Genomic DNA, 27,121 nt, shown 5'->3' with positions numbered 1-27,121 from the left:
TGTACAGGTATAGTATAGGGGGTACCTTGCTCAATAGTAGTAACTGTGAGAGGGATCTCGGAGCCCTAGTGGACAATCACTTAGATATGAGCCAGCCGTGTGCTGCAGCTGCCAAAAAAGCCAACACAGTGCTGGGCTGCATTAACAGAGGGATAGAATCAAGATCACGTGAAGTATTAATACCACTTTACAATGCCTTAGTAAGGCCACACTTGGAATACTGCATCCAGCTTTGGTCACCACAATGTAAAAAAGATGCTGAGACTCTAGAAAGAGTACAGAGAAGAGCAACAAAGATGATTAGGGGACTGGAGGCTAAAACATATAAGGAACGATTGCTGGAATTGGGTATGTCTAGTTTAATGAAGAGAAGGACGAGGGGGGACATGATAGCAGTGTTCCAATATCTCAGGGGCTGCCACAAAGAAGAGGGAGCCAAGCTATTCTCCAAGGCACCTGAAGGCAGGACGAGAAGCAATGGGTGGAAACTAACCAAAGAGAGAAGCAACTTAGAACTAAGGAGAAACTTCCTGACAGTTAGAACAATTAACCAATGGAACAACCTGCCTCCAGAAGTGGTGAATGCTCCAACACTGGAAGTTTTTAAGAAGAGACTGGACAGCCGTTTGTCTCAAATGGTGTAGGGTTCCTGCCTGGGCAGGGGATTGGACTCGATGACCTCCAAGGTCCCTTCCAACTTTATTATTATTATTATTATTATTATTATTATTATTATTATTATTATTATTATTATTATTATTATTATTATTATTATTAATTTGATGACCAAATTATTTGGTAGCAAAGCTGTGCAAAGGTAGCCTTAATATGAGCACAACTCAAAGCCTACGAGGCAGTTGCAATTACAAATTGGTTAATATTCTTGGACATTTCAGCACAACAAACTTTAGTCAGTTGGGTTTCTTCAATTTGCACTCTGGTTTTTTTGCTCATAACGTCCTTCCAAGCTTCAATACTTTTAGGATATGTTTTGAAGTGTTGCCTAATTTGCATCTTCTCTCTGTTTTCATGCTGAAGGATATTTCATGTAATCTGAAGGCAGAAAATGAAGCGGAAAGGCGGAGGCTATACTGGGAAGCAGCAGGAGTCTTGCGACGTGTGGCTGGACCCTTCAGCGCTCAAAAGACGCAAGGTGGTGGCAATTTATTTATACCCCACCTTTATTTTTATACATAATTCAAGGGGGTGAATATATACTTCTCCCCTCTTCCTATTTTCCCCACAATAACTCGGTGTGTTGGATTGGGCGGGAGGCAACCAGCCTGCTTTCATCTCTAAGGCAGACTAGAATGCTCCCTCTCCTGGTGATTGGCCCAAAATCATCCAGATGGCTTTCATGCCTAAGGTGGGACTAGAACTCGCCGTCTCCTGGTGATTGGCCCGAAATCATCCAGATGGCTTTCATGCCTAAGGTGGGACTAGAACTCGCCGTCTCCTGGTGATTGGCCCAAAATCATCCAGCCAGCTGCAATGCCTAAGGTGGGACTAGAACTCACTGCATCCTGGTTTCTAGCCTGGTGCCTTAACCACTAAACCAAACTGGCTCTAATGTACTAAGGTAGTTTATTTCATGCATTGTTAAAGCTGAACAGCAATATAACATGAGAGATTTCATTGTGCAGGTAATCTGAAACCTGTCATCTTTCCAGGCCCTCAGACACAGGAGCCCTTTGTGGCCTGGCTCATACAAACTAAGCCATGATGGTTTGCTTGTTTGGGGGTTAATGTATTGGGTGAACTTACCTGATTGATACTGTGATTTATAATTTAGCATAAATTAAGTATGAAGCCAGATCATTGTGATTTCATTTTTAATGTGGGCCAGTGTGCTCACAGTAAAAAATGACAGTAAAGGCTATCGTCAATGATGGTTAAGCTAACCATGATTTAGGATGTACAAGCTTAGCCAGTATCTACCCTGGAATACTGTATCAAACAGGAAATCTGAGGAGATGAACAGGTTGGCAAGCACCTACAAAGTCCACAATTGAGTCTAGATCAGACATATTATTAATCTTACCTTAGTTTGATTTTGCTGAGAATGGCAGCTTAGAACCTCTGGAAAGATGCCTTGAAGTCACATCTAACATAGTATTAAGTACCAGCATTATGGTGCCATGCAGGTAGTCCCTCGATTGGTTGCTTAGCAACCATTTGAAATGACCCAGATTTGAAGTTACGATGGTCACGGGGGAGGGAGCTGTGGTCACATGACTGCACTTCAAAAGTTCATTAGCCAGACTGCATTTACAACTCTTGGCAACATCCCATGGTCAATGACTACATTTTATGACAGTTTTGCTAAAAACTGGCAATTCTTTTCAGCAAAAACATGCTCATAGCAAACTACTGGTTTGCTTAACCATCGTGATTTGTTTAACAAATGCTGCAAAAAAGGTGGTAAAATGAGATCAGTCACACGACTGAGTCACTTTATGACCATTGTGAATTATGACCGTGCTGGGCGGGCTCCATTACGGTCATAACCCGAGGACTACCTGTAGTTGAAAAAACATCAGTTTATTTTAATTACTGATTACACATTGCACAAACTTGCTGGGAGGAAGATTAGTCATAGGGTGATGGCGTTTTGAAAAAGAAGATATGATTGCCCCAGGAAGGTGTTCTGATCAGGAACACTCCTGTCAATAGAGGAAACCATACTGTGATTATTTGTTGCAGGTTCTGCTTGCAGATGCTGTTCAAATTGGTTTTTTTATGAGTAAATTGCTATTAATGTAGGGTTTGGGAATTAAGTAGTGTATGCAATATGCTAAAAGTGATGCACCAGGACAGTTGCTCTTAATTCTGTGTTTTGTTCCATCTAGAATGTTGTCACTAAGTCAGCCTTAACTCTCCTGGGCCAGTACTCTCATTCTGCTTCAGTAAATGGGCCTCATCCAGGCACTAAACAAACCACTATTTCTACTTTCTTCACTGCTCAGAAAGCAGGTACAGTCTGTTTTTTTTTTCCCATGCGGGAACAATTGTAAGATACTCATGACATGGGAAGAGAATTATCTTTGCAGAAATAATTGCCAATCTGACTTATTATGCACACTGTAACATCAACAGACCAAATGGCTGAAGTTCTTTGCTAAGCCACAATTGACAAATCCAGCGTACCCGTGTTATGTAAATGCAGTTTGTAGGTTTGTAACTATGTTGGGTAAAATGAGGGATCCCAGAACACAGATTTTTCTCTCCAAAATCCTCCAGTAAAAAAATCCACCATTTGTTTTATTTTGTTGCTGGGGAAGAGGAGACCGTACATGTATGAAATTGTTCAGGCTTTGGAAGTGAAACACTTTAGGCTTAATTGAAATATACACTTCTCATCTGAGCTTATGCTTGTGTACAAATATAGTGAGGGCTACACACTGATAGCCCCAAAGGGGACTGGGAGAACATGGCCATCCTCTTTTCATTGTGGAGTTACATGGTATGTTAAGCCATCATGTAGTCTGTCAAATTCTGGCATAAGGCCACTATGGTTACAATGAACAGTGGCTTAGCACAATGTAAACTCTCCATTATAATTTGAATAGGATTTAGTACATGCTATCTAAGCTGGTAGAAATTCCATTTCTTTATATGCTGCTCCAACAGCAGACAACATCTGGATTCCTGTTAAAATGAGGCAGAAATGGCAGTGATGGGTCTCTGGGAAATGTAGTCCTCCCACCCACCCACCCAGGTTTAATCTCCCCATTAATGCAAGGGGGACTTATCATTTGGGGCCTCTGCCTTGCCAGACGCAGAATGGGACAACTCTCCGTAGCCATCTCACTGCAGCCACCTCATTGTGGGACAACTCGCTGCAGGACAATGTAACACTTCAATTTAATTATTTAAAATAAAAAATATTTTAATTTTTGTCATTCGCATTTTATTCTGTCCTTCGTTTTGCATCCTTTAATTATTCTATTCCACCATTTCTTTGATATTAGTGTAACTCTTGTCCCGTGGCAAGTTGGCTGTGGTGAATTGTCATCGACCAGGGGTAGGCAACCTTGGCTCTTTTATGACTCGTGGACTTCAACTCCCAGAATTCCTGAGCCAGCATGAGGGAAACTTTGGCCCCTTCATGACTTGTGGACTTCAACTCCCAGAATTCCTGAGCCAGCATGGCTCAGCTTGGAAACCTCTCCCTTCCCCCTCAGCATGGCTGGCTCAGGAATTCTGGGAGTTGAAGTCCACGAGTCATAAAAGAGCCAAGGTTGCCTACCCCTGTCATAGACCCCGCCCAGAGGTGTCTCTGCAGTGCCTCAACTTGGAAAAGTTGCCGGTTATGGGGGGGCTGAATTGGCATGGAGGATTCTTGGTCTGTTATCCAAGTACCAGGCAGATGGGGATGCAGGCTATAGCTCTGCTGATGCTTGGAAGCTATTGGCCACGTTTCCACATTGGGGCCACATTTTGGAGTTTAAAGGTGGCCATTGAAACAGTTTGCCTGACAGAATCTTTGTCCTGGCAGGCAATTATATTCCCAGCCTTAACTCCTGAAAATTTCACGTAATGGTTTCCTATGGCTGTAAACAAAGTCAGAAGCTGCACAGCACCCAATCACCCCATTCCTCCAGCTCCTCATTACTTGAGAAGTGCTGCGGTTTGCTTCTGAGAAGTGGAGAGAGGTGGGGAGGGTCATGAACTAGCTCTCCAAATACCATACAAGGCAGGGGTTCCCAACCAGGGGTGCAAGATGATATTCCAGGGGGGTGCGAAAACTTGGGTTTTCAAAATTATAATGTGTATGCATAATTTGTTGCTGTTATTTCAAACTTTTGTAAGGGGTGCGAGAATATATCAGAAGTGTTCTAGGGCAGTGATGGCGAACCTTTTAGAGACCGAGTGCCCAAACTGCAACCCAAAACCCACTTATGCATCGTCGGGTGCCGGGTGGGTGTGGCCCATTGGGGGGGCGTGGCCCATTGGGGGGGCGTGGCTGCGGTGGTAACGGCAGACTGGGTGGGACTAAAAAGTTCAATCTATCAATTTCAACTTTGCAAGATATTTTTTTTCCCCGCGAGAAGTTGAAATTGACTGATTGAACCTTTTTTTTTTTTTTGCACACGGCGGCGGAGGCCTAAAGCGAAAAGGTTTTATAAAACTCAGCTGAAGGCCTAGGACTGGGGCGACGGCGCGTGTGCCCACAGAGAGGGCTCTGAGTGCCACCTCTGGCACCTGTGCCATAGGTTCGCCACCACTGTTCTAGGGGTACGGAATATAGAAAAGGTTGGGAGCCGCTGATATAAGGGTTGCACAAAGCCCCACCAGTAGATGGCAGCAAAAAGATAAAGGTAAACCTTTTAGTGCCATCTAGTGGTCATCTTTTTCATCCCAGATATTTTAGCAGCTAGTCATTGCACATTTTCAAGGCTACATAGCTGTAAGTTCAAATAAGTTACACATACATTTGCAGAGCTCTGTATAAGAGGATTTATTATTTGCTACTTCCATCGCACTCTTCACTGCAAAGACATACAAAACTCACAATGTCATCCAAAAAACTTTTGTCTCTCTCCATTGCATTTAATACTACTAAAAGGTGTGGAAGATATGTGACAAAACTCCTGTTTCACTACTACTTCTTCATCACTTCAAAAACTAGGGAAAAGGTAATTGAGGAAAGCAGCAACTTTTGAAGTTTGTTTTTTTCTCTCAAGTCTTTTCTTTAGGTAACAGTTCTTGGTTGGTTGTTTCTTTCAATTCCACAGAGGAGCAAGAGAGGGAATAATTGAGACCTACTAAGAAAGACAGGTTGACCATTCAGGCATAGCACTAGTTCAGGGGTTCTCAACCTTGGCGACTTTAAGACCTGTGGACTTCAACTCCCAGAATTCCTCAGCCAGCAAAGCTGGCTGAGGAATTCTGGGAGTTGAAGTCCACAAGTCTTAAAGTCGCCAAGGTTGAGAACCCCTGCACTAGTTAGAACAAGAGCCTGATCAATATTTGTATTATCTTTTTCTCTGGTTAGCCAGACAGGTTTTTGCAACAACAAACATATCCCCAAAACTTTTATTTTAAACACGGAGGCTAAGGCACGCTTTTTCCCTGAATTAAATGATTCTCCCCTCCTAGACAAGCTTCAGATCACCAACGGTCCTGCCTAAGTCCATGTCTTGGCAAAGCTTCTGAAAGCCACAGTAAATCAAGCAGGGAGACGGGATCTCCTCCCAGGGCAGGACCTCTGACTAGTAGGGAGAACATCCGATCCCTTAGATTCAGGTAGACTCTTGAGGGATGGAGCGTGAACCTCTCCTAAGAACAGGATTTTGGAGTTATAGCATTTTTTCCCCCTCAGTCACATATGTATCTGGCTCCTGAAGTAAAACAGCTGCACCTGCCTAGGACTGCTAAGCTATATAAAGTCTGTGTCGTTGGCCTCTGGCTGATTCGGATTCCATTGTTTTTGGCAGGGGAAAAAAGCACAGACCAAAACGAACAGTTGGTGACCTCGGCGTCAAACAACATTGTCCATCTAGAAGACTCTGAACTGCTTAGAGGGAAAAGGACCACAGCCCCGACTTCTGTCCTTCAACCATCAGGTCTGCAAGACTGCCAAACACGATCTGCAAAGCTGCCAAACGCCTCCCGCCTTTTCTTTGGCCGTTCTCTCCCTGCTCGAGCCCAGAGCCAGACCAGCACCCTCCGAGTTGCTAGTAGGGAGGAAGACGCCGTAGTAACAAACGGGGAGGCCTTTCTAACTACAGATCTCATTCAGCACCTGGGAGTAAAGGGGGGCCTTCAGCCGCCGATGGTCCCTGTGTCCCCTCTGAAAGAGAAGAATGGCGGCTGGCGAATTGAAGAGAGACCCGCTTTGTTCTCTCAGAGAAGCCCAAGTTTTAAAATAACCCCGAACCAAAGGAGGAGTGCAGGGAAACGGCGCAGAGCCCTCTCCTCTAGGGCAAGCGCTACTTTTGTGGACGACTCTGACTCTGAAAATATGGATCCTGACCCGGAAGAAAACCTACCGGGAGCGACACATTTGAGGGATTTCAACCAAGCCACATCTGGATTCTGTAGAAACTATTCGGAGGCCGTTAGCTATGAGAACAGCTCCCTAGCTTCAACGCAGCGGCTGTTCACACAGGACTCCGAGGGCTACAGAGTAATTTCGCACCGCTACGGAGAAGACAGCAAACGGTCCTCACCAAAGGAGCTCCTGTGGGGCAAAAGGACCCCCGTAAGAAGCTCCTTCAATAATAAGGGCTGCTTTAGAGATGGTTGGGCTGGAGACCGTAGCCCCCCTGGGTCCCTGGGCAGGAGCGTCTCTCCTCTGACAGAACGGAGTGAAAAGTCATGTTATGACTTGCTATTCACAGAGGATTCAGAAGGCAATAAAGTCATTAAACACTAAATCGTAATTGCTCTGTGAGATAAACTGGGCTCAGTGCCTCCTTACAAAACAAACCTGGCTTATATACTGTATACTGCCTATGGCTGTGTGTCGCATACTTAAATCTGTTTTGCTCAACATGCTTTCTTCAGATGTGTGAGCTAATAAAAGAAATGGAGGAATGCAAGCTTAATCCTGGTGTTCTAGAAAAGCTGCTCTAGAACAGCGATGGCGAACCTTTTAGAGACCGAGTGTCCAAACTGCAACCCAAAACCCACTTATGTATTGTCTGGTGCCAGTGGGCGTGGCCCCTTGGGTGGGCGTGGCCCATTGGGTGGGCGTGGCTGCGGTGGTAACAGCAGACTGGGTGGGACTAAAAAGTTCAATCAATCATTTCCAACTTTGCGAGATCTTTTTTTCCCCACGAGAAGTTGAAATTGATTGATTGATTGAACCTCCTTTTTTTTTTTTTGCACAGGGCGTTGGAGGCCTAAAGCGAAAAGGTTTTATAAAACCCAGCTGAAGTCCTAGGAGTGCATGTGCCCACAGAGAGGGCTCTACATGCCATCTCGGGCACCCGTGCCATAGGTTCGCCATCACCGCTCTAGAATTATTCCACGAGATCAGAGTCGACTAGCTTTCAATTCAGGTAGCTTAAAATTTGGCTAAGATGGGTTTACGCTAGACCCATCAGCCACAGCACCGTTTAAAAGTTGGTATTGCTGACCAGTGCTCGCTGCCTCAAAATGGAGGGTGGGGGGAAAGGTGCCTTTTGTTTTTAAAAAACAGCAGACCTGCCTGGTTGCACAGCTGGTGCACCTGATCCATGCAACGTCCGCAAGATCCAGCCTGCAAAGATGGGTCTACTTCCTTGTGCCCCTTTAGGCGACGTTTCAGACTAGACCACCAGTTTGTATGTTTACAAAGAACGCCAACCAATGAGTCTGAACAGACCTCCCAGTTGTTCTGCCCCAATGAACACCTGATGCTCTCCAAAGGCTTTGGATTTGAATGCCAGTCAGCCTGAACCTCAGGCTAACGGCAAGTGCTTTGGGGAACTGCAGCCCAAAAAGGCTGGAAAGTACCAGGTTGTCTACATCTGGCTTTACAATATCTTTAAATAGCTTGATAGAATATTACTATTAAGAGTGGGAAAGAATGGGTGAAGTGGAAACTTGTTTTGTGCGCCATGGGAAAGAGAGTGATATAAATTCCCTGAGGGTTGAAAGTTAGTGATTTAAACCAAAATGGTTCCCCTACATAACAAGTGGCAGCATCAGGAACAATCGTGCTACAATTGCTGCTGACAAAAGGATCAGCCAGTGCTCAAAAGGCTTTGAAAATATACTGCAAAAACTTTTCCACACTTTTGCAAATTGCCAGGAGGTTCTGAATGGTGATTATTAGTGGCAATAATTTTAAACATGCAGACAAGCACTAGAAAAGATCTTCCAATTGCTTTAAAAATGCCATAGCCTGATGCTACAGACGAGTCCAAGGAGTTGTTTTGCAAATTCTTGGGGGGGAGGGCAACTGAGGGGTTCCTTTGAGAGTTCTTGGTTTTTGCCAGCACAAAAGACCAAGCCATTCTTGAACTGTCCTGACCATCCCCAGTCCTAAAGTATCTTACAAATTCACAGGTTATTTGGTGCCCTCCCACTAGAAACTTGACCACTGTGCTATTCTTCCATTTGTGTTAATTCCACCTGCTTGACCCTGAGCTTAAAGCAAAGAGCAAAGCATGCAGATTCTGTGTTTTGTGTCAACAAATAAAAAAGATAGGAATTTTAGCTTTCAAGAGCTGATTTGCAAGACTGGGTAGCAGCCTGAATTCAAAGGGGTAAAGATACTTCGGAGCGCACATAGGTGGGCTTCACACATGCGCCAGCAACTCCGTAGATGTATTTGCTTCAAGGAGGTGTTGACAAGTGGACTCTAAGTGTACTTTCAAATCTGCACTGCTGCACAGCTTTAGTATATCATCAGCAAACATTTTAAATTCAATGCTTAGATTTAGACACTTGATTACATCTTTAGTCAACTATACCTCTGTTGTTTGAAGGATGTTGGTTGTGAAGAGAGGCTGCATAAAATAAGAACTGTTCAGAAATCTAGCTTTACAAAACAAATCTTGGGACTCAAACAGTTTAAGTATTCACAGGCTTCAGATCTGTAGCAACGCTACGAAATATATTTTTTTTAACGAAAATCATCACCGGCAATTCCCACTTTAAAAGAATCCGTACTCACTGCTTCAGTTCAGAATGTGGAAAAGTTTTACCTTTAAAAAAAAGTTGTATCGTTTGGCTGTGTGGAAAAAAAAACCCCCAGCAAAATGTCAGTTTTTCTCGCTTAGTGTGTTCCTTCCTTTTGCACAAAAGCACACAGGAAGCCTAACCCCTAAAGGATATTTAATGTTCAAGGAAGGCAACCACTGTGGAGAAAATTTTTTAAGAAGCATACTAACATAAGAAATGAATATAACTGTCAGTTCTTTTTCATATTTACATCTTCGTCTTTCAAAGCAAATTTCCTTCTTAAAACTTCTGCTATAAGAATCGCAGGATCCTCTTCTTTCAGTATACTTCTGTTCCTAAAAGGAAGATAGAAGATGCAGGATGTTACATAAGAGTATGGGCAGATTTTCATAAGCTGCAGTACCTGAATTATTTACCGACACTCTAAAATATTTACCAACATTCTAAAATAAGCTGGCAGCTTTTTCATCAAACTATTTTATTACCAGATTGGTTTATTTTTTCCCCCCAAGATCATAGCTAAGATGATATGATCTACAAACACTACTACAAAGGGCTTAGATCAGTGTTTCTCAACACTGGCAACTTTAAGACCTGTGGATTTCAACTCCCAGAATTCCCCTGGCAGCTTTCCCTTTCCTACTCTCTAGCCCAGGGCTTTTCAACCTTTTCACCCATTGTGCCACTTTTAGGATATGGCAACATCCGAGTACCACCAGTCGCCTAGCAAGGTGTCAAAAACTTGATGACCAAAAAAAAGGGAAAAAAGTGATAAAGTACAGGTAGTCCTCGACTTACAACAGTTCACTTAGTGACTGTTCGAAGTTACAATGGCACTGAAAAAAGTGCCCCCCAAGCCACAGCCGAGCAAGACACCTGCCCACCCAGCTGCACTCTTCCTCCTGTCCGAGGTTTCCATTGTTGTGAGCATTTCTGTTGAGGATTGGCAGCGGGGGTGGGGTGGGGGGGTGTTTGGTTTTTATTCCCCCCTGTCTGCTGGGTGGTTGCAGCAGGTTTTGGTCACTTCACATGACCCTGGGACACTGTGACCGTCATAAATATGAATCAGTTGCCAAGCATCTGAATGTAAATCACAAGACCCTGGAGGTGCTGCAACATTCCAGCTGATCGGCGCTTCTTCTGGGCTCAGCAGAAGCGTCAGGATCAGCACCGAGCTCCAGCCGGAGCCTGGTGCTGATCCTGGCGCTTCCGCTGAGCCCTGACAGCCCTGCAGCTCCAGCCATCTCTCACTCAGGCTTGTGTGTTGCTGCCCCCGGTTCAGCTCATTCCCCTCCCCCGCTACCACTTTTCTAGGATGGTGGCGTACCACCTGCCAGGTGCCAATGTACCACAGGTGGTCCCCATACCACTGGTTGAAAAGCCATGCTCTAGCCTGCAACAGTCTTTCCTTCTTTTCATTGTCCAGCAGAGACTTCTCTTCCCATGTCATCCCAGGTGAAGCCTTGCCTCTTTGCTGCCCTTGGCCCACCATGGAGTGGAACATGAATGTGGGAAGGGGCTCCTGGAGAGCGGTGTTCAGAGCAAGGTAATTTAGGGTGCCAATGGTGTAGACTGGTCAACCAAGCCCAACTAACTGACCCAGGCTGAGGCAAGCCCCTAGGCTCCCAAAATGGAATATTTATGGTCAATGGCCACAAAAAAATACATTGCCCTAAAATCCAAAACCACAAAACAATATGGTGAAAACTGTAAAAAAGATGCTGAGACTCTAGAAAGAGTACAGAGAAGAGCAACAAAGATGATTAGGGGACTGGAGGCTAAAACATACCAAGAATGGTTGCTGGAATTGGGTATGTCTAGTTTAATGAAGGACGAGGGGGGACATGATAGCAGTGTTCCAATATCTCAGGGGCTGCCCCAAAGAAGAGGGAGTCAAGCTATTCTCCAAAGCGCCTGAAGGCAGAACAAGAAGCAACGGATGGAAACTAATCAAGGAGAGAAGCAACCTAGAACTAAGGAGAAACTTCCTGACAGTGAAACAATTAACCAGTGGAACAACCTACCTCCAAAAGTTGTGAATGCTCCAACACTGGAAGTTTTTAAGAAGAGACTGGACAGCCATCTGTCTGAAATGGTATAGGGTTTCCTGCCTGAGCAGGGGGTTGGACCAGATGACCTCCAAGGTCCCTTCCAACTTTATTATTATTATTATTATTATTATTATTATTATTATTATTATTATTATTATTATTATTATTATATCATCATCATCATCATCATCATTTTAAAACCCGTGGATTTCAACTCCCAGGAAATCAATTTCACTACTAAAAGACTAACATGGGGGTTTGGAATTAAGCATATTTAAATGTGAGCTCTCTTATTTATAATGTGTTTCTCACATCTGTTCCAGCTCTAGTTTTCATGCTGTTTTCCCCTGATACTGAGGTAATTCTGTTTACCGGTTTAATTAACTTGAGCTAAGAACAAGAATCCCAATGGATGAGCACATTAAAAGGTGCCAGGAGAATTTAAAATACAATTGATGTTAAGCTCTAATATTATGGAAAAGCATCCAAAGAACTCCACCCTTCCTTCAGTTCTGTTTTTGCTCCATACATTACAGACAGTCCTTGACTTACCTCCATAATGGAGCCAGTTTTCAGCAAAAATGTTGTAAAATCTGGTCACACGATTGTGGGATTCTGCAAACAGCTGTAAATGTGGGCCAGCATCTAAAGTGCATCTGACCGCAGGGTTATGTGTTTGTGTGGCGCATCAGAACTTTGGAACTGGGTTGTAAGTACCTTTTGGGGGATGTATCAGAACTTCAAATGATGCTAATTGGCCAGTTGTAAATCAAGGACTATCTATGGGCCATTTTGAAAAATCAGAAGTTGAGATTAAGGAAACCCATTCTAAACCCAAGAGCTATGATATTGAACCAAATGTTCCTTTTAATCTGGTAGGTCCCTCTCCTACCTAATGTCATCATCAACAGGAGACAGATCCACACTCCTTCATTAAGTGATCTGTCCTTAAATAATCTGATCACAAATAAGGGTGTAATAACAATCAAGGTTGTGTGGAAGGGAAAAATTAGCAGCCAGTTACTACGTTAATGCCTACTTATCACTATGCTAGGCCAAAGTGAAACTGATCAGCTGGTACGGTACATACTACGCTGGTCTAATTTAACTCTATAGGTGCAGTTCAGCACATTGGGCAACTCCACTCATATAATAATAATAATAATAATAATGATGATGATGATGATGATGATGATGATGATGATGATGATGATGATAAAGTTGGAAGGGACCTTGGAGGTCATCTAGTCCAACCCCCTGCTCAGGCAGGAAACCCTATACCATTTCGGACAAATGGCTGTCCAGTCTCTTCTTAAAAACTTCCAGTGTTGGAGCATTCACCGCTTCTGGAGGCAGGTTGTTCCACTGGTTAATTGTTCTCACTGTCAGGAAGTTTCTCCTTAGTTCTAGGTTGCTTCTTTCTTTAGTTAGTTTCCACCCGTTGCTTCTTGTCCTGCCTTCAGGCGCTTTGGAGAATAGCTTGACTCCCTCTTCTTTGGGGCAGCCCCTGAGGCATTGGAAGACTGCTATCATGTCCCCCTCGTCCTTCTCTTCCTTTAATTAGACATACCCAATTCCAGCAGCGTTTCCTTATATGCTTTGGCCTCCAGTCCCCTAATCATCTTTGTTGCTCTTCTCTGTACTCTTTCTAGAGTCTCAACACCTTTTTTACATCGTGGTGACCAAATTTGGTTAACTTGTGTGAGGTGATGCATTTGTGCAGGCTCAGAAAATGGATTAATCTGACAGCCAGGTTCAGGTGTTGTGTGAATGCAGCCATTAGCTACCGTTTTGGAAATTAAGGCACAGTGCTTCACATGCAATTCACTGTTTGGACTAATATATGCCTCCCAAAAATTAGACGGGTACCAATTCAAAGAAAAGGACTTACGAGTCTTTGTTCTGTTTCATTCTATGAATGTCTTTCAGAATGCCCATCATATCTGCAAAGCTACTGGCCTTTGAGAGAGACACTGTGTCGTCGTCGTCAGAATCCTTTGGGTCGGCTTTGCAACACTCAGACGCTGCAGAGCAAAGCATGGAAACAGATGGAAGTTCGGGACTGTCTAAGTCAGCCTCCTCTTCTGTGATGTCACTAATGACAAAGGAAGTTGTAGACTGGAAGGAGGGTCCAAAGCAGGGCAAGGGAGAAGACACGTTTGAACTTCCTGGAGATAATAATTCTGGCGTCAATGAAGAGGAAGCTGAAAAAAAGGACAACATAAGGAGACATGAACTGGCTGCCATATCAGGGGTTTTGTTCTTGCAAAACAATAGCACTTAGACCAGTGGTTCTCAACCTTTTTAATGCCGCGACCCCCAACCGGTCGTAAGTCGAGGACTAAACCGGTCGTAAGTCGAGGACTAAACCGGTCATAAGTCGAGGACTAAACCGGTTGTAAGTTGAGGACTACCCGACCGGTCGTAAGTCGAGGACTTTCCCTGCCCGGGAGCGCCGTGCATGCGTGGTTCCGCCCCTGCGCCGGCCGAGGCGTAGCTGGCAAGCGGCAGAGACGGAGCAGGCCGACCACCAGCTGCCCCAGCCGAAGGGAGGTAAGGCACCCGCCGGAAAAGGTTGATCGACCCCAAATGGGGTCCCGACCCACAGGTTGAGAACCACTGACTTAGACTTATATACTAGTTCATAGTGCTTCATGGCCCTCTCTAAGTGGGTTAGAGTCAGCACATTGCCTCCAACAATCTGGATCCTCATTTTATCGACCTCAAAAGGATGGAAGGCTGAATCAACCCTGAGCTGGTCAAAATCGAACTCCTGACAGTCAGCAATGAATTAGCTTGCGATACTGCATTCTAACCACTGCGCCACCACGGCTCTTACATAGCTTCTCTTGCAGCAGAACCTATGCCAGTGGTGGCGAACCTATGGCACGGGTGCCAGAGGCGGCACTCGGAGCCCTCTCTGTGGGCACACGTGCCATTGCCCCAGACTCGCCTCCCCCCATGACCCCTTCCTCACCAGCAGCCCCCCTGGAGGAGAGTCGCCCCTGAGCGTGGCCCACACGGAGCAGCACAGCCAAGGACATGGCAGCCAGGCAGCGTAGACAAGACTCTGCCCTCACACCCCCATCATGAACAGTTGATGCTGCAGGGCGCGGGCAGAGGGTGTGGCTGCCATAGCGCTGCTGGGCTGCCTGGGCNTAAATTGGTTCTTAAATTACAAGAGGATGCAGAGGTAAAACAGGCTTGTTGAACACAGAAATGTCGCAGATACTAAACACATGACCCCAGGATGGTGCATCTGTTGTAAATAACACGCCAAAGGCCTGAATTTCAATAATGTGACTGTGGGGATGCTGCAATGTTCTTAAGTGCAAGGACTGGACATAAGTCACTTTTTCATTGACTTTGCAACTTCAAAGTCACCAAATGAACGGTTGTAAATCAAGGACTATCCGTAAAGCGCAGACATTTGGGCTGGTTTTTAATTCTTAGTATGAAGCTTTCAATACTGAGTTGCTGGACGTTTACCTGAATCTCCAGCAACAATTTTAGCGATCTGACTCCGCAGGTGACTCAATTCTTCCTGGAGCTCTGTGGTCCGACTCAAGGCAGGTAAACATGGCTTCTTCAGAGCCAACAATTTTTCTTCTTGCTTCCTCAAATTTGGGACCGAAGCGTTCCGCTGAATAACAAAGAATGGAGTAGGTTTCCATCTGTGCTTCAGTGGACGTGTGTCTGTCCTAGAAGTCAAGAACCCGACATTCGGTGAAACTGACCTTGATCAACAAGAAACAGCTAGCCTGAACTGAAGGGCTGTGCAATGCAAAGGGCATTTGCTTCACGGAGCCTCTAAATCAGCGATGGCGAACCTATGACACACGTATCAGAGGTGACACACCACGAGATGGGTGACACCCTAGCATTAACCAGCTCCCAACAACTATTCTCAAAAGCACACGCCGTTCTTGGATGAGGCCGCAGACAGTACATGAGAATAAGGTGTGCTCTTGTGTAGCCTCTGGGGTCTTTGGAAGTGGCATGAGTACAGGGCCTGCTTTTACAGTTTTCAGAGGCAGCAGAGGCTACCAAAGAGCGTTCTCCAAAGTGGCTTTGAGAATGGAGGCCTATCAACAGAAAGAGAACACCGCCTGAAGGGAAGCGGTAGGTGGCGGACCACATGGAGCGCTGGGGCCTGGGGGCATTTGATATGCCGAGCCCAAAATTCTTGCCATCACTGCTTTAGAGGCACACAAAGTCCCTGCTGGGAATGCCTTAAAGCAGTGATGGCGAGACCAAGTGCCCAAACTGCAAACCAAAACCCACTTATTTATCACCGGGTGCCAGGTGGGCATGGCCCACTGGGTGAGCGTGGCTGTGGCGGTCATGGCAGATTGGGTGGGTGTGGCCAAGGTGGGCGTGATCACCTTGATGTTGCTCGTGCGGAGGGACGCCTGTGGGGGCCGGGTGGGGTTGGGGAGATCCAGGGGGTCTCTGGCAGGTGGGGCGGTGGGCAGGAGGCTCGTCCTGTAGGGTGAGGCGAGGCAGGGCGGGGGTGCCATTGTCACAGGGCAAGGTGAGGCAGGGGCCAGGGCGGCTGCTGCCTGACACCCATCAGCCCCTGCACACAGAGGCCAGCGAGTGCATGGGTGCTGGGATGCATCCAGCCACGTGGGACCTTGGCGAGTTAGCGGGCGGCTGGTCGAAGAGGGACGGTTGCCATCTCCGGGGCATGGCGCGTGTGCCCACAGAGAGGGCTCTGAGTGCCGCTTTTGGCACGCGTGCCATAGGTTTGCCACCACTGCCTTAAAGCACTGTCTTTTCCTGGCCTCTGCAGCGGCTGGGTGATTCTGGAATAAGATACATTTGTTGAAGATTCTCCCAAGAGGTCATCCATATGCAAGCCAGCCACAGTCACTCAGAATCACATGGACCGCTGGACAGTCCTGATGGAAGCACATAGTCATCCCTCATCCTGCCCAAGATCCTCTCTTGTCTAATTATGAGACCACAAAGATAGCTTTGGAGAAGCTATCCAACAGCAATTACAAAAAACACAATTTAAGTCTAGGAGAAGAAGACAACATTAGGAAGAAACATAAACTGACCCTGTCTTAATTCCTGCACTGGGGATGTTCGAAAGAGTAGAAAAAGGAGTAAGGACCTACCTGACTCTGGCATATGTTTCTTCATCATCGGAGGCAATCCAGGCGACATCTGCCAGAGTGGGAACAGGGGGGGTGTCATTGAAATAGAAATCAGAAATGTCTGGTAGTGGCTAGAGGAGAGAAGACAGCAATCTCATTACCTAGCTCGGCACCATCATTTTTTTTAGCACTGTTCTATGGAAGGTCTTCACTTTGTACATAATTCCTGCTTCATCTTTGGGCCCAGCTTGGCTTAGAATTCTAGAAATCACATCTGCCAAATTAAAGAAGGGTACAGAAAACCAACATCTGATGAATCTAGACAAGCAGCATAATCTGAACCAGGGACGTCCTTACCCCTCAATCAGGCATTCTCTTGTTCTGGATTCCAGCTGGTCATGCCTTTTGTAGATATAGGGCAGGGATAGGCAACCTTGACTCTTTTATGACTCCTGGACCTCAACTCCCAGAATTCCTGAACCAGCCATGCTGAGGGGAAAGGGAGAGGCTTCCAAGCTGAGCCATGCTGGCTCAGGAATTCTGGGAGTTGAAGTCCACGAGTCATAAAAGAGTCAAGGTTGCCTACCCCTGAGCTAGGGGATCTTGCTGGCTACCTTATAGGCGTTGTAGCTGAAAACATCTGTAGAGGGCACACCACATTTGCACACCCAGGCAATAAGAGGATATACGCTGAAGCAGCTCAACGGTCACTCACTGCCTGCTTTTTCCAAGTAATCACAAATCTTGGCTGGTGTTGATTGAGAAGGCTCATATTTTGACTGACTCTTGAAAAGTGGGGGCAGTTTGTTTCGTTTGCTTTATTTGTCTCTGTGACTATAATAAACTCCTTGTTCTTTTGCAAAACTCCCAAGTCTCCCTTGAGGATGCACTAGCTCTCCTGTTTCAACTGTCAGCAGGATGGCAGTGACTTTGCTCTTAGAGAAAATCACATGTGGACAATTTCTGTAGGATGGCAAATAAATGAAGGTCATTTACAAAAAGCAGCTAATCTGGTGGATTAATCTATATCGTTTGTTCAAAATCTTAAATCTCCAAAAGTTCTTCACTGATTGCTTTGAAATTTTGATACAACGTTGCATTCGAATACGCGCGTGTTTTTATATACCTACTAATATAGATGTCACACCTGTGACAGGTAAAAACATGCTTTTTTTATGAAAAAGCGCCATCTGTTGGACGTAAAAGCAACACATGCTACGATTTAACCAGACTGAGTCACAGCAACGCGTGGCCGGGTACAGCTAGTGGTAAAATAATAACTTTTAATTTTGGTGATCCTATCCTCAAGTCTAAAGAAGAGCTAGACTGCGAAGGACATGTCTGCCACTGGTTTATATATTTACAACTGAAAGAAAGATTTAAATTAGACAAAAAGAACTATGGGTTTGACTCTGTCAAAAATGAATTGGAAATTCTACTGTGTGGTAGTGATGAACAGTGGGCAAGGAACTTTGGATACAATGTAAAGTTTGAACAATGGGAGAATATGTAGACGAAATTTACATTAAATTGCAATTTAAAAGAAAATTGTTATAAAGTGATGTATTGCTGGTATTTAACACCAAGTAAGTTATCGAGAATGTATAAAGGTATTTCAAATGAACGTTGGAAATGCAAATGTAAAGAAGGGACTTTTTATCATTTATGGTGGACATGTGATAAAACAAAGAAGTATCGGAGTAGGATTCATATTCTAATACAGAAGATTCTCAAAGTGAATATAAAGATAAAAACCAAAACTTTTATTGGGCTTAATGGAAAAAGACTTGGAAAACAAAATTTGGAACTTTGATGTTATATATGTCGATGGCAGCAAGATTAGTTTATGCACAAAAATGGAAGGACCCTTTAACTCCCACAATGGATGAATGGTTGCAAAAGTTGATGGAGTTAGCAGAGATGGCTAAATTGACTGCTTTGATGAAAGAAAACAACACAAGTACTTTTGTTTCTACTTGGAAACCGCTTCTGGACTTTGTGCTTGGGGTGGAAGTCTGAAGTCAATGACTTTTCTTTCTTTTTCCTTTCCTCTCTACACTTTTCTCTTCCCTTTTCCCTCCCCTGTTTTTTCTATTATTTGCTTTTGTATTTTATATTATAAACCAGTGATGGCGAACCTTTTAGAGACTGAGTGCCCAAACTGCAACCCCAAACCCACTTATGCATCGTTGAGTGCCAGATGGGTGGGCGTGGCCCATTGGGTGGGTGTGGTCCATTGGGTGGGCGTGGCTACGATGGTAACGGCAGACTGGGTGGGACTAAAAAGTTCAATCAATCAATTCCAACTTTGCAAGATCTTTTTTTCCCCCGCAAGAAGTTAAAATTGACTGATTAAACCTTTTTTTTTTTTTTTTGCACACGGCGGCAGAGGCCTAAAGCGAAAAGGTTTTATAAAACCCAGCTGAAGGCCTAGGACTGGGGCGACGGCGAGCGCGCCCACAGAGAGGGCTCTGAATGCCGCCTCTGGCACCCGTGCCATAGGTTCACCATCACTGGTATAAACTAACAATGAGGACTGATGGAAAAGCAAGCAGCTAATTTGCAAAAACAACAATGAATGCTCTACAAATATTTGAGTCTTCACAAGCAGAGGAAGGCACTTGTCCTTTACTCCCATGAAATGTTTTAACGATCACATGAAATCTATCCAGATTGTTAAATCTCACACAGTCTCTGCTTTCTCAACCCTGTGATCTCGTGAAATATGAGAATACTGAAATCTTAGCATACTAAAATCTCAGAAGATTCCAGGCTTAACAACAGCATTTAATTTGGAAGGTCAGTGCAAGATGCCATTTAAGGTGTGACAGGTAGCAGTTAATTTGCAAAAACATGCTGAAAAGATGCACCTAGTTCTTTTGAGATTGGAAACAATCTCAAACGCAGGTTTTGACCTCCTTCCATAGAATAATATACACCAATATTAAAGCCTTGGTGATGATTACTAATGGATCATTTTGTTTAGAATGCTGGCATGGGTGGGGTGCCTTCTGCTTTTGTGTAATTTACATTCTATCATCAAAGTAACTCCTTAAGATTTCCTATCTGATGTTTATTGTTACCTAATACATTTGATACTGATATCCTATTATTGCAATCCTATTTGTACTAATCTGGGACCAGGTTCTCCAGAATGCATGTAAGGTTAGGTTGTGAATGACCTTGTGCAAATATTGTTACATCAAATACCAAAAATTGTTCTACAGTCAATAAAGAGAGATTTTTGGCAGGTAGCTGCATTTCTTCTAAAGAATCTGAAAGCTATATGACCATGGTGGCGAATCTATGGCACGCGTGCACGCAGAGCCCTCTCTGTGGGCACAGACGCCGTTGCCCCAGTCCTAGGCCTTCAGCTGGGTTTTATAAAACCTTTTTGCTTTAGGCCTCCACCACCGTGTGCAAAAAAAAAAAGTTTCAATCAATCAATTTCAACTTCTCGTGGGAAAAAAAAAGATCTCGCAAAGTTGGAATTGATTGATTGAACTTTTTAGTCCCACCCAGTCTGTTGTTACCACTGCAGCCACGCCCACCCAGTGGGCCACACCCACCCGGCACCCGACACCCGACGATACATAAGTGGGTTTTGGGTTGCAGTTTGGGCACTCGGTCTCTAAAAGGTTCGCCATCACTGCTATATGATAAACAGAGTTAGGACTTCCAAAAATTTGCAAACATATTAGTAAATATTAAACAACCTTTTATCAATTAAAAACATCTCAAAGGTCTTTTTTTCCAAAAGGCAACTGGACTTTCTTAGTGTTTTCTTAGTGTCTTCCTTGAAACCATTTTGAAAGCTTCTTGGATGAGAAGTGAAAGGTTTTCAGAGAAAATACCAAGAAAATCCAGTTGTCTTTTGTAAAAAAAACCCACTTTGGGACAACCATGGCCTGGTTGATTGATACACAATCACAAATACACAACTTTACCTGGAAGGAAGCTCTGTGACATGGTTTTAAAGGAAGGCTTGTTCCAATTCTTCTCACAAAACTGCGAGATGACCCATAGGGTTTGTTCTGCCAAATTGGTATTGTCTGAGGACCAATACAATATTAAATGAAATTATTCAATTAGTAGATAAGGAGCAGTTGTAAAAACTGTCTCCCCAGTTTCATGCAAGACATTAAATATACATTTAGAGGTTTGCTGGGCACTTGCAGCTAACTTTACTATCATCTTCACAAAACAATGGAAGAAGTAACTAACTTTGGATAAATCCCTCAATGGAACTTGAGTGACTCATTTCATTGCTCTTGTTTGCTCAAACAGCTCACGGCATCTTTCATGTTGCTTATATGTTAATGTATCGGGATATTAATGGCAAATATGCAAAATGAACTTTCTGACTGCTACAAAATTTGCATCCTAAATCAGTCTTCCATTGTAAAATTGTATAGCAGTCTATCCTTTCACAACAACACTGTGATTACTCTGTCTGCAGATCAGAGCAAGCCACTGCAGCCCTGATGAGTTCAATTGTCATTTATCAAATCAAATGAAGGTTTAACACAGTAAAGCAGGTGATGACTTGGTCATCCACTTTTAGTTTAGCTGGTTCTACAAACACAAAGTGAATTATTTCAGTCAGAAAAATATGAAGGAAACAATTCAAAATAAAAATGTTTTAAAGATAGCGGCCTTAATGAAATTTTATTACTATTATCAAAAAACAACATGGAATGCATTTTGATCCATAATATTATAACTGTACCTGCTGGTCTGGGATAATTCTGTTTAAAGGGGATTTATCTTTATAATATACTAAGGAATTTGTAAACATCTGGCTTTATAAATACAGACAGTGCATCCTGGGACTTTAGCTACTGGTCGTTTTGTGCCTGATCATTTTAAACAGTTATTCTGCAACTGTTTATTAGTCTCTAAAGGCTGCAGAACTTTTCTTTAAAAATGAGGCATCAAATTTCATTTTCAGAAACATTAGTATGTAAATTGTATATAGCAAACAGACTAATTAATGGTGGAATAGAGACAATGTGGAAATTGGAAGGCCTCCCCACAATTCTATAACTGCCCTTGAATTACAAAAGGAACAAGTGATATTTCTTTATCCTAATGCTTTGTGAGGATATAAATTGCTAAGATAAAGCAGGAAAATGCAAGTATTATCAAAACAAAAAACCAATTATAATGTCACAGGACGCTGTCACAACATGTTAAAAATAATTTATTATGGCAAGTGACTCAAGAAGAGAACTCTGCCTCCATCCTAGAAAGTTTAATAGTTTCTGTAATTGGCATTTTGGCAATCTTTTTCAACACTCAGCCTGGGTGTGCCACTGGGGATCCTGTACAAGAGTACAATCAGAATAAATAAAAAAAAACTAGAGCCAACTCATGTAATGATTATAATGGGACAATCGTGCTTTGGAAATCTCACTTGAGAATGATGATCATTAAAGTTTATTATGGTCATAAACCAGCATAATAAAAAGAAATAAACTTCCCAATTGAGCATATGTATGTACACTATAAAACATAAAACACTGAAAGATACGGAAACAGAGATAAAAGTGAAATGGGCCAAAATTCTCAGTGATGTGGGAGGAGGGCCTGGGCATTTGGGAAGTTTTTGCCATATTCTATGGTCAAAGCAATAAACAAACTGAACTAATGGAATATGGGGAAGGGCGGGGGCACAGAATTTAGCTGTTTTCAGAGATTTCTGCGTACATGTTTGTCAGCTGGAAGAAACAACACATTTCCTTGTTTGACCTGCAAGAACAATTTAGCAGTGGGGTGTGTGTGTGTGTGTGAATAGGTCTGAATGCCAGCCTGTGTGAAAAGGGCAGGAAAACACATGTGGCTATCTCAAGGTCACTCTGATCTTGACCTGGGATGCCTGGTCTCCTGTCCAGCAACACTGAAGGCAAGATACTAAATCTCAACTGCTAGGTAGTTGTCTGGGATCAAGGACCTTTGGCCTTGCCCTGATCGTAAAGGAGAAGGAGGGGAGAAGTCCAATCATTTGAAGACTAGTGAGCAGAACATGTTGTCTCAGTTCCAAACTGTTCCCACCTTGCCCAGCGTAATCAGATTCTGGATTGACAGAAAATGTCTTCTACAGTCTAATTTGTTTTTTCCCCATATTAGCTGTAGTTACCTAATAGCCTTAAGAAGGCGAGAAATCCTTATATAAAGAACAATTTGGAGCAGAATCTAAAACATTCAAGGCATGGGAGCAGTTAGCCCAATAAGAAGAGGTAGCTGTGCTCAAAATAAAATTTGGATGGAGAGGCTTCAAGAGAGCTTCATAAGAAGACATCTGCGAATGTTGCTCAGTCTCTCCAGCTCTGGCATACTGATGGCACAATGACTAAACGGGCGCACAAAGCAAATAGATCACCAAACAAAATTATCTCAAAGACTTCTCAGATGAGACACAAATGTCCAGGCACATATTATCATACTTCGGACGCAAAATGTAAAGACCTGGCTCTCTGGAGAAGTTTATGATGCTGGGAAAGATGGAAGAAAAGAGGGAAATGACCAATAGCAAAATGGATGAATTCAAATGCCATAGTGATGGACCCGCCACCGGAAGACCTAAAGGGTCAGTATAGGGGCAGATTTTCCTGGAGAAAATATACTGAGGTAGTCACTATGAGTCTACACTGATCTGATGGCATATAATCAATCAATCAATCAATCAATCAATCAAATAAATCAAGTTATAAAACAGGGGACTTCCTTGACAATGGGGGAGGCAGTACCAATTATTCAGAGTAAGTGCAAGATTGGACAACTTTTGCCCTCTTTTACTTGTACGCAGTGGTGGGATTCAACCAGTTCGCACCAATTCGGCAGAACCGGTAGCTAATTTTTTGTTGCCCAGGCCCAGAACGGACTTCTGGAAGCGGCATCCACACAGAGAACCGGTTGTTCATTTATTTGAATCCCACCACTGCTTGTACATATATATTTTTGCCTAGTTCCTGAAAACCATCTATGGCAGGCTTGAAGCGTCAGGCCTCAGCTTCATCATGCTAATCATGCACTGAACACCAAAACAAGGTTCCATGTATCTTTAATTTTCAAAATAACAATTTGGAGATTAAATTTCACCCACTAGAGGACGACATTCTCTAAAGCAATATACCTGGAAGAATAGGCTAATTTGTCTTGGGTGTCCTTTTCATTGAAATGTTGTTGTATTTATTTTTACTTTTTACCACCCACAGTTGTCTAAAGGTGGATGGCCTTATACATTTTTAACAGTATTTAAATAAAATAAATAAGCAATCCATAACAGTGTATTCTCAAAATAAACAATCAGGTACTTACTGATTCGGCTTCCATCTCTGTCCATACAAGAAGTATAGATAAGTCACAGGAAAAAAATGAAGTCCCAAGAATTATATATAAACCGAACAGTATTTCATCCCTAAAGAAAATTATCGACTCGTTACAAATACAGATTATTTACTTGGATGAATGCAGATTTCACAGTTGTTTCAGGTAATTTAAAGAAGATAAGCAAGGCCTGAGAGGCCTTTAATGATGCTGTTGAAACATCTGACAGTCTGCCAAACAGAAATGGCAGTTTCTTGTACTCTTAAAAAGATATTCCTCATAGACTCTTACGCAGCCTTTCAATTACACAAATTCCCTTGATAATTTGCTTCACTGCTCAATATGTATTGATAATCCTATTGTAAGTTCATCATTCTGTTCGGGGAGGCGACTGTTCCCGATACGGTGAGAAGTCGGACCTTTCTCCCGTCGATAAAATAATGACTTTATTTTCTGTTTTTAATTCTCATTTTATGAATCTAATCGGTGAAAATGGACAGTAGAAAGTGACCTCTTTTATATGCCAGTAATAATGTAACTTGTGAAAGAGAATATTCCTTGTAGTTAATATTTAATCTTTTATGCCAGACATGTCAAACACAAGGCCCGGGAGCCGGATGCGTCCCGCGAAGTGGTTTCATGTGGCCTGCGAAGCCATCCTGGAAACAGTGAAGGAACGGCCCCCGCTGCCTTGGTACTGGCCCAGGCCAGCTGGGAGCCAATGTACAATTTTGTGGTGGCCATCAATGCTAAAATGCATTCAGTCTTAGCTCCACAAAGCTGTCTGGAAACAGCGAGGAACCAGTCCCTGCCGTGTCAGCCCCGCCCCCTGGGTGCGTGGTGGGGAGGTGTCACCCTTCGTGAAAAATGAAGAAATGGACCATGCCTTGGCGCTTGCCCCGGTCCCACCCCCTTCTGCCAGAGACCCTCAGATCTGTCCCACTCCTGCCCAGGCCCCCACAGGCACCCTTGACGTGAACGATGTAGAGCTGGCCATGCCCACCCAGTAGGCCACACCCACTCCATCCACGCCCACCCAGTAGGCCACACCCACTCCATCCACGCCCACCCAGTAGGCCACACTCCCCCGAGGGCAACCACAATGTTGGTGCGGCGCTCAATGAAATTGAGTTTTGACACCCCTGTTTTATGCTAATTAATGACTGCAATAAAGTTACTTCATTATTTTTTTGGGGGGGGGTGTTTCTCTGCCCTCCCTAAATATGGAACTCACCGGATAATCAGCTTTTCCTCATAATGGAAGATCTGTGGTGTGAGATCCCATTCACCAAAGGTATTACAGAACAGATTGGTGATTATTCCTATAATGATTATTCTGTTGAATAACAACATAAACCACTTTATTTAAAGAATATGAAAATGAACAAATGCTGTTTGTGGGAAATAAAATGCATGTATTAATTCTGTTCTATAAAAAACAAGTTATACTTTCGTTTCCCTCTTTAGCCACCTGATTTTGTGATGCAATTATCTGGTTCCTAAAACCAACCAGATAAAACAGATAACCCCCACATTTGTGACATGGACTTTTAGACTGACCAAGTTTCACTAGATGTTGACTACTTAGTTTGGCTTTGAAAACACAGTCAGTCCCTGATTTGGCTCATAAGAATGAAAAAAAGAAAGAAACAGATATCAAGTGTTAGCAATTTTTTTACAGAAGTTCACAAGGGGAAAAAGCAAAATAAGACAAAAAGAAATAAACACAAGGTTTAACTAAAAGAAATAAACATGTTTAACTAAAACATTAAGCTAGCCAACTAAATAAGATTTCCTATTCTGTTCAGAGGCAATTAACAGTTTCTGTTAATCATGGCAAACTTTACAAAAAAAGAAGAACATGTAATTATCAATATGTCCTACTGTAGAGTCAATTCTCCAATCTACACAAAACTAGGGTCCAGAGTTTGACATGTGCCATTCCTGGTATCACCGTCAGCCACCCCAGGATAACTTATTGATAGCAAAAGTTTCTTGACAAATCATTTAGGCAGAGACATATATAGAGTTAGAGCTTATCTATCCTCAGTTCATATGTCATGCATAATGCAGATATGCTGAAGGTGGAGCTCTTTGGCATTTGTTTTGCCCAGCTTGGAGTTAGAGGAAAATCAAAGAGAGATCTGCAGCAACAATACACACTAGAAATTAAAAGCCAGTGCTTAAGACAATTCAGTAGCTGATTTAGTTGGAAAAAAAATAAGGTATTTGTTTTGCCCAGCTTGCATGTTAATATAAGGCCAAAGTATCATTCCAGAGATGCATGGAATGGACAATACCAATTTTTACAGAAATCAATATTGATCCAACAATATCCTATCAGCTTCCCTAAAAATCAAGGAAAAAAAATAATCTTTTTCAAAATCCACACGCAAAATTTATGACGCTTAATGCAAAGACATTCTCTGGAGCAGAAATGGGCAAAATGCATTATTAACAAATGCATAGCTAAGAAAAAAAAAAGGAAGACATTTAATGAAGTAATTAGTTCCACCACTGTAAAGAGGCCTAAATGCTTCGGTCTGGTAGAGGTGGCATTATGCTGTACGTCTCACCACTACTGTTACTGTTCTCCTCATATACACCATAACCATTCTGATTATATAACTTAATTGTATATAAAAAAAACTTCTACTTTTATTTCATATAAGGGAGAGAATCCCAGGCCAGTGAGAGAGGCATGGTGAGATTCAGGAAGGGTACATGGGAAGCATGGGGAGGGTGCATGAATGGTGGGAGAGTCATGGGGAAGTTTGGGAAGGGTACACTGCCTAACGCAAGTGCAGAGTGGTTAGGGAAGGGTGTGCAGGTGAGGGGGGGAAAATCAGAAAAAAAAGCCAATTCTCTCAACTTTAAATGTTCTGAAAACAGAAGCGAAAAGCTGGTTCAATCACCAGTATTTTCATTTAAGGGGAAAAGAAATACTGTATCATCATAGTACACTTACTCGGAAAAAGACAACGCTGAATTCTATTGAAGCTCTTCCAAGTAAATTAA

The 27,121-nt window shown here is 43.2% G+C and overlaps 2 protein-coding genes across 2 annotated transcripts; one reads left to right on the top strand and one right to left on the bottom strand.

The window, feature by feature from the left end:
* The first annotated feature begins 1,044 nt into the window (after positions 1-1,044).
* On the top strand, positions 1,045-7,578 carry LOC107295808. Its single transcript, XM_029285941.1, has 3 exons — positions 1,045-1,153; positions 2,850-2,973; positions 6,309-7,578. The coding sequence occupies exons 1-3, from the start codon at positions 1,067-1,069 to the stop codon at positions 7,379-7,381; spliced, it is 1,284 nt and encodes a 427-aa protein (XP_029141774.1). The 5' UTR covers positions 1,045-1,066; the 3' UTR covers positions 7,382-7,578.
* A 2,178-nt stretch (positions 7,579-9,756) lies between these two features.
* Positions 9,757-27,121, bottom strand: MTFR1L (mitochondrial fission regulator 1 like). The gene is made up of 8 exons (XM_015825127.1): positions 27,072-27,121; positions 25,338-25,439; positions 24,095-24,194; positions 20,722-20,826; positions 16,796-16,905; positions 15,159-15,370; positions 13,561-13,873; positions 9,757-9,953 (listed from the first exon to the last, which is right to left on the bottom strand). The coding sequence occupies exons 3-8, from the start codon at positions 24,107-24,109 to the stop codon at positions 9,848-9,850; spliced, it is 861 nt and encodes a 286-aa protein (XP_015680613.1). The 5' UTR covers positions 24,110-24,194; positions 25,338-25,439; positions 27,072-27,121; the 3' UTR covers positions 9,757-9,847.

The sequence above is a fragment of the Protobothrops mucrosquamatus genome, unplaced genomic scaffold (genome assembly GCF_001527695.2).
Source record: "Protobothrops mucrosquamatus isolate PMUCROS unplaced genomic scaffold, P.Mucros_1.0 scaffold_197, whole genome shotgun sequence".
NCBI classification, from domain to species: domain Eukaryota; kingdom Metazoa; phylum Chordata; class Lepidosauria; order Squamata; family Viperidae; genus Protobothrops; species Protobothrops mucrosquamatus.
This window is presented reverse-complemented; position numbering and strand designations above follow the sequence as displayed.